Source organism: Onychomys torridus, chromosome 3, assembly GCF_903995425.1.
Source record: "Onychomys torridus chromosome 3, mOncTor1.1, whole genome shotgun sequence".
NCBI classification, from domain to species: Eukaryota; Metazoa; Chordata; class Mammalia; order Rodentia; family Cricetidae; genus Onychomys; species Onychomys torridus.
The window spans coordinates 40,648,576-40,663,037 of record NC_050445.1 but is presented as its reverse complement, the minus strand read 5'-3'; the positions used below and the strand labels follow the sequence as shown (position 1 = coordinate 40,663,037).

Genomic DNA, 14,462 nt, shown 5'->3' with positions numbered 1-14,462 from the left:
TAGGCATGGAAGAACCAGACTGTCAGCACCCTAATCCAGCAGGCAATCCTAACATTACTAATGAAGTATCAATCAGACATCATAATATGGGTAAGATGCAACATGAAATAACTTGAGAGGCATATGATCGAAAACTTAGAAAAATATTTCTTAACTCCATCAAGCCTCTTAGTTTCTATCAGCATGCTAAAGGAAAACAAATTAAACCCTGGAGAAAAGGATCCAAGTGATCCTCTCAATTATCCTAAGGAAAATTCATTACATGCAATGGATGCCCTAAGACATTAGACTTAATTTCTTTCTTTCTTTCTTCCTTTCTTTTTTTTTTTTTTTGGTTTTGAGACAGGGTCTCTCTGTGTAGTTTTGGTGCCTGTCCTGGATCTCGCTCTGTAGACCAGGCTGGCCTTGAACTCACAGAGATCCACCTGCCTCTGTCTCCCAAGTGCTGGCATTAAAGGTGTGTGCCACCACCGCCTGGCTAGACTTAATTTCTTTAGAGGAATCCTTCCTCAGTAGGGCTGTTTCAAACTGACCTCCCAATCAATTACAAGAAATAAGAAGACTACAAAATCAATCAGAAAAAACAAAGAAAGCAATCATAGATGCTAAAGACATTCTTTAAAACAAATCATGAAGGGAGAATCCAAGAGGAAGGGGAACTGTGACTACTAGCCTAAAACAACACATGGGGCGAAATGGATACTGTTTGCGAACTGTTTTAAACTATTTAGAACCAACTGGGAGAATGTGAATATGGTCTAAAAAATGATATTACATAGGAAATTTTCTAAAATGAAAAAAATGTTGATGACTGAAACACAAGACTACAATCACACAGAGACACACATTCCCCACAGGACATATGTTAAGGGTCAACAGTATCAGCCAGTGCACTGGTATACCCGCAGTCTCAACAACTCCGGAGGCACGCTCTAAGACTGATGGCCTGATCCCCGGGACCCACATGGTAGGAGAAAACTAACTTGGGCAAACTGACTGTCCCTCCGACCTCTACACACATCCTAGGGATACAACGATGTGTATTCCCCTCCCCACAATAAATACATGTGATTTTAAGAAATTAAAAACAAGCCGGGCAGTGGTGGCGCACGCCTTTAATCCCAGCACTTGGGAGGCAGAGCCAGGCGGATCTCTGTGAGTTCGAGGCCAGCCTGGGCTACCAAATGAGTTCCAGGAAAAGGCACAAAGCTACACAGAGAAACCCTGTCTCGAAAAACAAAACAAAATTAAAAACAAAACATACAAAAGAGAATTGTGGTTGCAATTCAGTGGCAGAGCACTTCTAGTATGCATGAGGCCCTGAATTCAATCCCAAACACCACAAATTAAAACAATCAGACACAGGATATGATTTCCAAGTTATAATTGCTTTATTTTTTTTCTAATGTTCTACAATATTATTTTCTTTAAAAATAAATGGTCAATTTAAAAAAAATTAAAGATATTTATGTTCTAAATAGGTTTTAACACCAAACTGAATATAACTAAAAACGTTTTTTTTTTTCAAACAAAACTTTGGTTTTTTTTATGTATGATATTGCAGAAGTACTAAAACAAATCCTTGAAAATAGCCACATTGTTGAGAAAATAAAGCTAGATGGTAGAAATGTAAAAATGAGCTAAGTTGGGGCTATAGTTCTATGACAGATTGTTGTCTACCATGTAGCAGGCCTTGCGTTCAATCTCCAGCACTGAGAGATGGGAAAAAAAAGACCTCAAATAAGATAAGCTAGGTAATTGATTTAATACAATCTAGTTCAGGAACTAGTAGACTTTTTAAGTTAAGGGCCAGACAATAAATAGTTCAGGCTTTGCAGGCCACACGGTCTCTGAAAACTACTCAGTTCTACTAAGACATTCATAAGTAATATAGACAACATGAACCTAAAGAGTCCAGCAGTGTTCAATAGAACTCATATGTATGCTACCAGCTCATAAACAACAAATTTACCCACTCCTGGTCTAAACTACTAAAAATTCTAACTTTGGCATTAGCTAATGTTTAATTATTATATTGCCCAATGGCCAAGTAAAGTCTCCTAATATTTCTTTACCAAAAAGTTAATTTGTCTTTATCTTAAGTTTTTATGCAATTCCTTTAGTGTGGTCCTTTACCAAGATGCAATGGCTTTTACACATCATAAGAATTGAGTTCAAGTTTTAAGTTAACAGTTAAATAACACCAAGCCCATTTGCATTCACAAACAGAGATATCACCCTCACACACATTACAAAGAAGCTCAAGAAGTACAGATTTCAAAAGTATTTTGTATTATTATAAAAGTTTTATATAAATGTCAAAGCCAGTATCACTGCCACATTTACAAAGAAAGCTGCTTCATACCATTGCAACCAGTTCACAAAATAACCACACCATGGTTTCTGCTCTTCCTCAACAAATGAGTATTTCAAACTTACCAATAAAGATACCACTGTACTAGAATAGAAGGCCAAGTCTTCTATAATTTCTGTGCGCCTGTTGGCTCCAATTCGCAAGGAACGACTGTGTACTTCTTCAGGTAACACTGTAAGGATCTCCAGCAAAAAAGGCAAAGAAGTTACATCATTGCTGTATCTGGAAAAGAAGAGGAAGGATGTATCATGAGTCACTGAGAGCCAGCAAGTGCACAATCACAACCCCACCCACCTGAATAGCCCACAACAACAAAAGAGCAGCATTCCTTCTATGAAGAGGGAAAGAGCCGGGCGTGGTGGGGCACGCCTTTGATCCCAGCACTCAGGAGGAAGAGACAGGTGGATCTCTGTGAGTTGGAGGCCAGCCTGGACTACAGAGTGAGATCTAGGACTCCCAGGGCTATTACACAAAGAAACGCTGTCTCGGGAAAAACAAAAACAAACAAAAAGATTTACTTTTATGTGTATGGGAAGGGGTATGTGCACATAAATGCAGGTGCCCACAGAGGTCAGAGTATCAGATCCCCTGGAGCTGGAGTTACGTGCAGTTGTAAGTTGCTTGATCCTGTGCTGAGAATTAAACTCAGGTCAGTATGTGCTCTTAACCATTGAGCCACCCTCCAGCCCCCAGTTCTGGTTCATTTTAAAACATTACACACATGAACACACACAAAAACATAAAAATATGATCATATATTTTGCTAACTTGGCTAAATTCTGTATTATCACTAGCCTCCAGTTTTCAACACCAGTATCTTCCTGACTTTGCAGGTCTGGCCAAGCAATCATAATGACTCAATTTAGAAGATAACCAGCAATTTCATGAGTCCTTTGTCATATGTGACTTGTGAACTTACACTATAAAGAATAAGATTATTGTACATATTCACTTATTTAGAGATAATATAGCCTTGACAGGACTGGAACTCAATATGCAGACCAGGCTAACCTTGAACTCAGAGATTTGCCTGCCTCTGTCTCCTGATTGCTGGGATTAAAGGTGTGCCTCAACCATGCCCAGCCCCCAAATTTACTTTAATGAGAAAGTTAGTAACACATAATTCAGGGGCTGGCAATACTGCAGTATGTAAAGGTGCTTGTCACCAAGCCTGATGACCTGAGTTCAAGATATAGAACCCATATGGTGGAGAGAACCAACTCCTTCAAGTTGTCCTCTGAACTTGACATGAGTGACATGCCATGCACACCCACAATAAACAAACAAACAATTTTGGAAGTGAAATAAAAATTATGTCATTTGGGAATGGAGGAATAGATGCTTCAATGGGCAAGAGCATTGTTGCTCTACCAGAGGACTGAAATTCAGTTCCTAGCATCCATATCAGGTAGCTCACAACCATCTGTAACTCAGCTCCAGAGGATAACATTCATGTGGGCTCTGGGGGCATTTGCACTCATGTACACATACCTACAAGCAGATACACATACCTTTACAAACTTAAATTTTTAAAAGTATTTTTTAAACCTGGTGGTGGTGCATGTCTTTAATTCCAGCTTTTAGGAGGCAGAGGCAGGCAGCTAGATCTCTTGAGTTCAAGGCCAGCCTGGTCTACACAGAGAGTTCCAAGATATCCAGAACTGTTACACAGAGAAACCCTGTCTCGAAAAAGCAAAACAAAAATGTAATTTTTTTTAAAGGTTTATTTATTTATTATGTATACAGAAGAGGGCGCCAGATCTCATTATAGATGGTCATGAGCCACCATGTGGTTGCTGGGAATTGAACTCAGAACCTCTGGAAGAGCAGCAGTCAGTGCTCTTAACCTCTGAGCCATCTCTCCAGCCCGAAAAAAATGTAATTTTATGTCCATAATCAGGAAATAATCGAGTATCTAGTTACTAGAACAGATTTCTGTGTTTATTAATGGTAATCCCAATGCTAATATACTATTGATACAAATTACAAATTACTTACTTTTCTACCAATGTTTGTACACATCCCTTCCAAGAAGGCATCTGTAGGGCAAGATCTGCTATTGCTAAAGCCAGCTGAATGGGAAGAGAGATTAAATAAATGAATAGACCAGATAAACAGAAACCATCGATGCTAACAGAAAGCAGAGACCATATTTCTTTTAAACAATATGACAGTGAAGACTAGCATCCCTTTCTTTCCTTCCCCATGAATGTCTACCTATCCATTCATCTAGTTAGCCACAAATTGCTTGGATTTAGAGATCAACCTTAGAAATTAAAGACAAAACCAAAAGAACCAACAAAATAAACTTGATAGCTAGAAAATATATTTTTCATTGTTGTTTCTGAGACAGTAATTCATCTAGTTCAGACCACTCCCAAACCTACTGTGTAGCAGAGGCTGTCCTCAAACTCCTGATTCTCCTTTCTCCACCTCCCAAGAGCTGCTATTACAGGTTTAAACCATTACGTTCATCTTAAAAATATCAAAATACAGCCGGGTGGTGGTGACACATGCCTTTGATCCCAGCACTCAGGAGGCAGAGGCAGGTGGATCTTTGTGAGTTCAAGGCCAGCCTGGGCTACAGAGCAAGTTCCAGGATAGCCAATGCTACACCAAGAAACTCTGTCTCGAAGCACTGGAATTATAGGTGTATGCCACCACTGCCCAGCCAATACTTACTTTTATTTGGCAATATCACAGAACTTCATGGACAGCTAAATTATAGTTTTCCAAAAGACCAAAGCTACTGACAAAATTAGATCTATGGCTATGTCCTCAAGTAATGGATTGCCATTTCCCTTCTCCTTCCTGAGGCTTCATCCAAAAGCCCCCTCCTTCACGAACACTTCTATGTCAGGTAAAGAACACATGTATATACTTTATTTTCTAATATATTTCCCTGCTAAAGGGGAAAGCCAAAATGTCCATTGTTTCATTTGTAAGACTTACTGCCATCCTTCCAGAAATGATTTTTTAAATGATTAATAAAAAAAAGTTAACTACATAGACCTCTAACCCAAAACAGTACAGATTTTTTTAATCATTTGACAATTTTACAGTAGGAAGCACATGCTAGAAAAAATAGACACCTCCCCACTTCCAATATTTAATGTTTGAGCCTAATGAACTCAAAGATTAATACAAAAGATTAAATTTTTTATTCTGCTATAGTTGTATACAGTATATAGCAATAAAGTTAACAAATATTACCTTACACGGCCTATCAATGATAAGCAAACTAAATTATGATGCATCCAAATGTCCCTACAAATTTCCTTAGTAAAAAAAGGATTTACCTGCGTCACAATGACAGGTGACAAGTCTTTCAAGTTCTGAATATGAGTTAGCAATGAGTCCCTTAAAGAAGCATGAGAGTCTGTGGGGAGCTCATAAAATGAGGTCTGAATCTTCATTTTCATGGTCTGGGCAGCAAAATAGCATGATTCCACATCTTGTCGGATCTGTAACAATTGATCAGAAATCTCCCAGGCATGAACCTGAAAGTGAATCAAAGTTAGCTTAAAGTATATTATTTTTATGAGTAATTTTAAAGTCATATAATTCCTACATATATACTTAGACTAAATAAAATGGAAAAAAGATTTGACAAATTAACTTCAGTTTGTAGGGCCTTTTCAACAAAAGTATTTCCTAAGACTTTGTGATTTATTCTAGTACGGCCTAATGGCCTAATCAACTGAATCAAAAGACAGAATCTGGAAGATTAGAATACTCAATTCTATACAGCAGTTATAAAGGAAAATGGACTAAAATTTCTACTAAAACTAAAACATCACTCTAAAGCTTCTAACCCTTTTTTAAGTTGAATGTTTCTTCTCTTATTCAGATGTTTAAACAAAAGTTCATTTCTGAGACCTGAGTCTGGAAAATTTTATTATCTATAAACAGAAAAATATATTCCATATTGGTCTCATTGGACATTCTTTTTAAACTTTAGTACCTCATAAAACAACAGGAAACATACCTTGGTTCAAGTGAAAATTTCACATAATTTATTTTCTGATATGCATATAAAAAGACAGTTTGACAATGTTACTAAATAATTTTCTTTTCTTTTCTTTTCTTTTTTTTTTTTTTTTTTTTTAATGTGGAGCTGAGGATCGAACCCAGGGCTTTGTGCTTGCTAGGCAAGCAAGCGCTCTACCACTGAGCTAAATCCCCAAACCCAATAATTTTCAAAAAAATAAACTTGTCTATAGAAATAATAAAAAAGAACAAAACAACAAATCTGGTCACTAATAGCTAGTCATAATAAGGAGTCCATTTCTAAGGAGAACTCTGGGAGAAAAAGCATGAAGTACACAGTAGACAACTGACTAATGACTGACAAATTCTGATCCAATTATGCCTCTTCCAAACAGACTGGCAATAATACAATGAAAAAAAGGGATCAGTCTCAATTGTGACACAGGGCCAATTCTGAAGATTTTGTTTGTGTTTGAGATACATGTATCCAAAGTTATGTAGTGGAGTATAACCTGATCAGCCTGTCCCTAGCTCCTGGGAATTGGAATTACAGGTATGCAACACCATGCCCAGTTTACGTAGTGCTGGAGATTGAACCAGGGCCCTGTGTGTGCTAGGCAAGCACTCTACCAAATAACATCTTCAGCACCATATAAATTTTCCTAATCAATTATTTTTTTTTCAAATTTTCCCTTCAATTTTTTCTCTTTTTCTCTCTTCCTTCTCTTCTCCCCTTCTCTCTTCTAGCCTGGAACTCATCATCTTTCTCCTTCAGTGCTGGGATCACAGGCATGTGCCACAGTCCCAAGTCCATGGCTTTTTAAACTGTGCATCATGTAAGTGAACATGATGGTCCAAGAAAAAGCAATTGGCAACAGTAAAAGGTTTCTGAACACACAATGACCAAAAATTAATTTAAAACTATACAACTGGTGAGCCCAAGGTGTTGGAGGGAGTGAGTATTCGGGTGTGTTGGAGAAGACAGCCTCACTGCATACAGCCTTTGTTCTGAGCACACCTTCCTGCTGCCTAGCGCCAATGAATGCTGCCCAAAAGACCTCAGCAAGAAGACTTCAGATTGTTCTGGTACGGATTATGATTTTTACTATACATACAAAGTTTTCTGCTCTTATAGAAACATTCGAGTTTAATTAAAGAAATCAAAGACAATTATTTTCAAAGTATCTTCTCACCATGTATTCTAAGAATTATCAGTATAACTTTGGACAGTACTGTGTCACAATGCTTAATTTTTAAAAACTGCTGTTTGAAGCCAGGCAGTGGTGGTGCATGCCTTTAATCCCAGCACTCGGGAGGTAGAGCCAGGTGGATCTCTGGGAGTTCAAGGCCAGCCTGGTCTACAGAGTGAGATCCAGGACAGATACCAGAGAAACCCTGTCTCAAAAAACCAAACCAAACCAAACCAAACCAAAAACAAAAACAAACTGCTGTTTTGAGTTGCTGAGGAGTTTCATTTTAAAAGGCATTAAACATTAAATTAATTTTAGCTTGCAATTAGGACAGAATGTCCAACGACTATGACGAAACATCTGCCATTTTATATTATATGCTAAACTGAAGAAAGGTTAAGAATTGGTTCTGGGGGTTGGGGATTTAGCTCAGTGGTAGAGCGCTTGTCTAGCAAGCGCAAGGCCCTGGGTTCGATCCTCAGCTCTCCAAAAAAAAAAAAAAAAGAATTGGTTCTGAAAACCACTGAAGGTGCTCTATGCCATACAATATCAAACATGCAGCTAAGATTTTTTTAACATTTACTTGTATGTGTGTGTATGTGCAGGAATGTATACACATGTGCCTTCCTTCTATATGAAATGGCTGGACAGAAAATCATTGCCTATGATATTTGACACTTTGTTATATGTAGTCAGACTCAAATGATTGAGTAATGGATTTGTAAGGGTTTTTCTTTCCCATACTTTAAATAGAAGCAATACACTGTATTAGCAAAAACTTAATAACACAGAAGAACTTTGGAGATAGCTTGCTAAGACATCCATGTCTTCCATTAGTGGATTAAGTGGTGGGTTTCTTCTCTAATACAGTGGTAAACACTGTCCTTGCTATTCAATACAAGTTTAAAAAATAAAAAAAATTTCTCCTTTTTAGCACCTGAGGTTTTTTTTTTTGTTTTCTTTTTTACTGAAACACCAGAAGAAAATGGATTATGATACGGTGAAAATATTAATAAAGAAAATGTTATAAATATTTTATAACTGGTCAAACTAAATCCCATTATAAAAGCCACAGACTGTTACATGCAAGAATTCAGAGATAGTCCCCTGGGCCCTTCCTAAATAGTATTTAAAAAACAAAATAGAAACAAATTTCAGATCAGAGAAGGCACTTACACCACACATCTGATTGATGGCCTAAGTTTGGATCCCCAGAACCACATTAAGTCCAGAGCGCCATGCATGTGTCTATAACCTTGCACTCCTGCTGCAAGATGAGGAGATGGAACCAGGAGGGTCCCCTGGAAGCTCCAAGGCCAGATAGCCTATAGTACACAGCACAGTGGCAAATAGTTAGAGAGGCCCCGCTTCAAACAAGTTAAAAGGTGAGGACACACAAGAGCCTGTCCTCTCACCTCCATATATGAGTGCCGTGGCAGGCACAATTAAGCCCTCATACACAGACACATACGCACACATATACACAAAAATATTTTCTTTTAAAATGAGCTGAGCAGGCAGGATGGTTTACTGTTTACAGGGGCCTGCTGTCAAGCCTGACAGTTCAATGCCCAGGATCCATGATGACAGAGAATCATTCCCACAGACAATCCTGACCTCCAGATGGTGGTATGACCCACACTCACACACATGTACATACATGCAAAATTAACCAACTTTCAAAAGCCAAGCTTCAGATAACCAAATAATTAAGAGTGAGGCTTCAACACTGGTGTGTGGTCAAAAGAGCAAATGAAGATTCAAAGAAGAGAAGTGGTTATGTAATATTCACATTATCTAGTCATCCAAGAACAAGGAAGAAAGTTGAGTGCATACAAAAATAAACTTAACTGGGAGTGTGGGGTTCAGGGTGTGTATCAGAGATAGCACCCTTCTATTTCCTGTGCAAGGGCCTGGATTTGCTCCTCTACCCTGTAAATAAGTTAATAAGCATAACTGTCCTCATATGTGCACTGGTACTATTAGTCTAAGGCTATTAAAAGTTAACATAATCAGGCGGTGTTGGTGCACACCTTTAATCCCAGCACTCAGGAGGCACAGCCAGGCAGAAGTCTGTGAGTTCGAGGCCAGCCTGGTCTACAGAATGAGTTCTAGGAAAGGCACAAAGCTACACAGAGAAACTCTGCCTCAAAAAACCAAAATAAATAAATTTAATTTAATTTAAAAAGTTAACATGAAATAAAGCAACTGAAAGTGGACTATTTTAATTCTACTACCCTCTATGGCTTGTCAATTCAAAATTTAGAACAGAAGAAAATACAGATATAATACAGAAGAACTTCAGACAAAAACCAGGAGTGTAGCTCAGTGGTAAGTGTTCAACCTCCAGTGCCCTCCTGCCACCAAACAAAAAAGAGGGAAAAGAGAAACAGAGGGGCTAGGGAGATGGCACTGTCAGGAAAAGTGCAAGCATGAGAACCTGAGTTCTACCCCAGCATCAAGTTCAAAGCTGGGTGTGGTGGCACATAGGGAAGCAAAGAGAGAAAGGGCCCCTTCATACAAGTATTCTAGCAACTAGAATTTTTAATTTTTAAATGCACAGTTATTGTAGACCATCATACCAAAAATAATGGATTTAGCACTGACTGGCAATAGAGTACATTACCAAAAATGAATGGGGAATGCCAGGTAGTAGTTGCGTACACCTTTAATCTAAGCACTTGGGAGACAGAGGCAGGTGGACCTGTGTGAGTTCAAGGCCAGCCTGGTCTACAGAGTGAGTTCCAGGACAGCCAGGACTGTTATACAGAGAAACCCTGTGTTGAAAAAACAGACAACAAACAAATGAATAGGGAAAAGAGCTGTAATTCAATGCTTTAAATGGTTAACGATCAAATCTATTTATTTCCTTTTAATCTGGTCTGGCCTTAAGTAGTTTGTGTAACTGACAGAACATAGTAGAACTTGGGACTTCAAAAATTAGGTCAGGGGCGGCTTTAGAATTCCTGCCAAATTTCTCAGCATTGTTCTGAGAATCAATTGCCATATTCTCAATTACTCTCCTGATGGAGAAACTTGGAAAGGCCCTGAGATACATGGAGAACAAGAGGGCCTGGCTAAGTCGAACTTTCTAGGTCTTTCTAGTAGTGTCTTAGCCTGTGTCTGAAAACTTCCAAACTAGTCCAATCACTAAATGGGTATCTCAATGAGCATGAGCATAAGCCAAGGAGCCCTGTAAGAATTCCCAACCTACAAAGTATAAGACACAATCAACTAGCTTTCATTTTAGGATAATGTGTTTCACAGTGACAAAGAGATCAAATTTGTATCTCATCAGGCCTTGGCTTCCAGCTGCCAATCTGCAAGAGAACAGTTGTCCCTCTGTATCCTCGGATTGGTTCAGGGCCAAGATCTCTAGATGCCTATGTCTTTCATAAAATGGCACAGTATTTGCATATAACTACACACATCTTCCAATATGGTATTCATAAAATGGCACAGTATTTGCATATAACTACACACATCTTCCAATATGGTATTTTCTTTCTTTTTTTTAAGATTTATTTTATTTATTATATAAAGTGTTCTTTCTACAAGTTTGCCTGCAGGCCAGAAGAGGGCACCAGATCTCATTATAGATAGTTGTGAGCCACCATGTGGGTGTTGGGAATTGAACTCATGACTTCTGGAAGACCAGTCAGTGCTCTTAACCTCTGAACCATCTCTCCAGCCCCCAGTATTTTCCTTTTAATCTTACTTTTTTTGTTTGTTTTTAGAATGAGTTTTGCTATGTTGCCCAGGCTGGCCTGGATTTCCTAACACTCCTAGCTTAGCCTCTTGAGTGCTTCCCATATACTTTAAATTGTGGCTAAATTTAAAGAAGAAAGTTCTGTACAGGCTAACTGGAAGTATAGTCTAGTGGTACTTGCCTAGCATGCACTAGGCTTCAAGTTTGGTTCTCCAGATCCCCAAACAAACAACAACAAAAAGCAAAGACTAAAGGCAGGTGGATCTATGAGTTCAAGGCCAACCTGGTCTACATACAGAGTGAGTACCAGGACAGTCAGGGCAATACAGAGAAACCCTGTCTCACACTGCCCCTCCCACCCCCCAAAAAAACCTGTGCAATGTCATGTGATATTTAATCTGATGTCAGAAAACTCAACTGGACCGTTCTTACAGACTTTTTTTTTTACTATGTTTGGGTTTTTTTGCCCCCCTCTCCAGCTTTGTCAGTCCTTTGAGTACAGCCATCTGGAGTACTGTTGTACATCCAACAAGGCAAGAGCCACACAGTCCTCACTGTCAAACGTGTCAGGCTTGGCGGCAAGCATGACGGAGATCAATGAAGTGTCACAGTAGTGACATGGTTCTTGAAAAGCTTGTAAACTGGAGTAGGATCTTAATCATGTGAGAAACAAAGCTGTTCATGTACAGTAACTCAGTTTCACTGAAGGAACAAAGTACTTTATAATTTTAAAACAAATAAAAATAATTTGTTTGTAGAAGATTCCCATTTCCAACGTTGTCCATTCCATTTTCAGAAACCTTAATTAAAAAAAATTTAAAAACCAAAATATGCATTTTCGAAGTTGTATGTTTATCTGAGCAATAACTAAGATTTATTTCTCCTGTGCGTGCTAAGGTGCATTAACTTTGAAGAATATGTCTCCAACAATATAATTTCTGCCTTCTTATCTGTATTTTCCAGCAGCCTTGACTGCATTTTTAGAAAACCCCCCCCCTTTTTTGGTAAAAGAACACATGACAAATTTTTTTTGGCTCTTTTGGATCCTTATCTTTATGTTCAGATTATTGAAATTTTTTAATATAAAAAAAAATCACACATCTCTCTAAATGAAACAGCTAAAAATTTGGCTCTTTACTGAACATAAGTGACATATTTGGCTTTAAAAAACAAAACAAAACAAAAAAAAAAAGAAGTAACTCCAATTAAATTTGGTTATGCAAATTGTTTTTCTGCTAGTTGTTCATGGGCAGTCTACTTCCATGGTATATGGTAGACAACAGGCTTGATCATCAGTCCCATAGAAATACTTAAGTAAAACAAAGATAATTGGGGCTTACATAAAAATCATCCACATTTAACTAACAAATCCTTTTAAAAAAAGTCATCTGTGATCAAAAGCACTATCCCATTAGTACCATGCTCATTCTGATCATATCCAAAAACTGGAGAAATAACTCAAAACTAGAATGTAGCCAGGTGCCCTGCCAGTCTGATGTGAATGTCTAAAAAAGTATGACAGAAAATAAAGAATCCTGGTTTGTTTGTTTGTTTTGTTTTCTGAGACAGGGTTTCTCCGTGTAGTTTTGGTGCCTGTCCTGGATCTCTGCAAACCAGGCTGGCCTCGAACTCAGAGATCCATCTGCCTCTGCCTCCCAAGTGCTGGCATTACAACAGGCGTGTACCACCACTGCCCAGCAAATTTGGCTTTTTTTAAAAAAGGAACTTCTCAGGAGACTGGGGGGAGGGGGGGTTGCAAGAAATCCATCAGCCTGGTTAGTCGCAGCTCGCAAAGGGCTGTTCTGTCAAACTGACAGTACAGAGAATACACAGGAAGATAAAGGAGCAGCCTGTGGTGTCATCTCCCAACAGGTTCCGATGAGACAATCCTTGGATGTAACAAGTAGGGTGAAAGGGAACTTTGCTACCACTCGACCATCAATATAGAATTAAACATTCCTAGTAAGGCAGTAAAACAAAAGCCAGTGGCAGACACGGCTTTCACTCCCACTACTGACAGATCTCTTTTGCTCTTTAGTTCCTCTTCTCTTTCTCTTTTTGTGATTGACCAGCTAACTCTGTTATAGCTTCCTTCTTTGCTAATTTTTTGTTTTTCCACTTCTACCTTCAATCGCTTGTTTATGTCTATCCTGTAAACCAGGATGCCCTTGGTGAGCAATGCAGAGCTAGAAATAATGAGCAGCGTGTCTGCAAACATGCTACTCATTCACTGTCCACCCCTGCACTCCCACCCATCACGAGGGAAGCACGCAAGAGCCAGAGAAAGACCTGGAAGTGGCTTTGCAGGACTGACCCCAGGGAACCACTCATAAACTGCCTTTTTAAAGTCTTTGTATGTCATGATTTCAGCCATGATGAATCACTTTTCAAAATCTGCGTGTCTCTTTCCTACAGCCGGAAGGGCCTTCATTGCTTTCCTGATGGCCCATGGGCCTGCAGTAAAAAGTATTCTAGTTGGCATGCTGCAAACCCAACCTCAATAATCTTTGGCAACGGGCAGTGGTGGCGCACGCCTTTAATCCCAGCACTCAGGAGGCAGAGGCAGGTGGATCTCTGTGAGTTCGAGGCCACCCTGGGCTACCAAGATGAGTCCCAGGAAAGGCGCAAAGCTACACATGGAAACCCTGTCTCGAAAAACCAAAAATAATAATAATTATCATCATCATCATCTTTGGCAAAGCACTGTGTATCCTGGTATACTTTTCCAATTCCAGCTACTGGTATCTCTCCTCAGCACTTGAGTTCCAAGGCCCCACTAAAAGGAATGACCATGGCAACTGGGTCATGATTGTCTTTAACTCTTTATCCTTTATCAATCTTTTTTTTTTCTTTTCAATATAGTCTTTTTCAGAAAAATTAACCAAGTAGACCATTGGTTTTAAAGTAAAAAATAAGTGTTTATTCAACACTTCAGTCTCTCAGTCATTCCAAACATCATAGAAGTGAACATGTTTCTTTTGATCTATAAATCCAGAATCTAACTTTGCATATTATATCATATTCAGGCTTCAGGTTCTTTTCCCCCTTAAGACAGGGTTTCTCACTGGGCGGTGGTAGCACAGGCCTGTAATCCCAGCACTCGAGAGGCAGAGGCAGGTGGGTCTCTGTGAGTTTGAGGCCAGCCTGGTCTACAGAGCTAGTCCAGGACAGGCTCCAAAGCTACAGAGAAACCCTGTCT

The 14,462-nt window shown here is 39.0% G+C and overlaps 1 protein-coding gene and 1 pseudogene across 3 annotated transcripts in view; both read right to left on the bottom strand.

The window, feature by feature from the left end:
• The window catches only part of Tnpo3 (transportin 3), a 79,824-nt gene that overhangs the window by 44,724 nt on the left and 20,638 nt on the right, over positions 1 to 14,462 (bottom strand). For 2 of the 3 annotated variants that reach the window (XM_036180215.1, XM_036180213.1), the window contains 3 exons: positions 5,674 to 5,874; positions 4,373 to 4,446; positions 2,440 to 2,596 (listed from right to left, as the gene is read on the bottom strand). In XM_036180215.1, the coding sequence (XP_036036108.1) occupies positions 2,440 to 2,596; positions 4,373 to 4,446; positions 5,674 to 5,796 (354 nt within the window). In that variant the 5' untranslated portion in view covers positions 5,797 to 5,874. Of the gene's footprint in view, positions 1 to 2,439; positions 2,597 to 4,372; positions 4,447 to 5,673; positions 5,875 to 8,730; positions 8,880 to 14,462 lie in introns of those variants that run through there. The other variant, XM_036180214.1, reaches the window with a different exon arrangement.
• Positions 10,849 to 13,490, bottom strand: LOC118579443 (annotated as a pseudogene).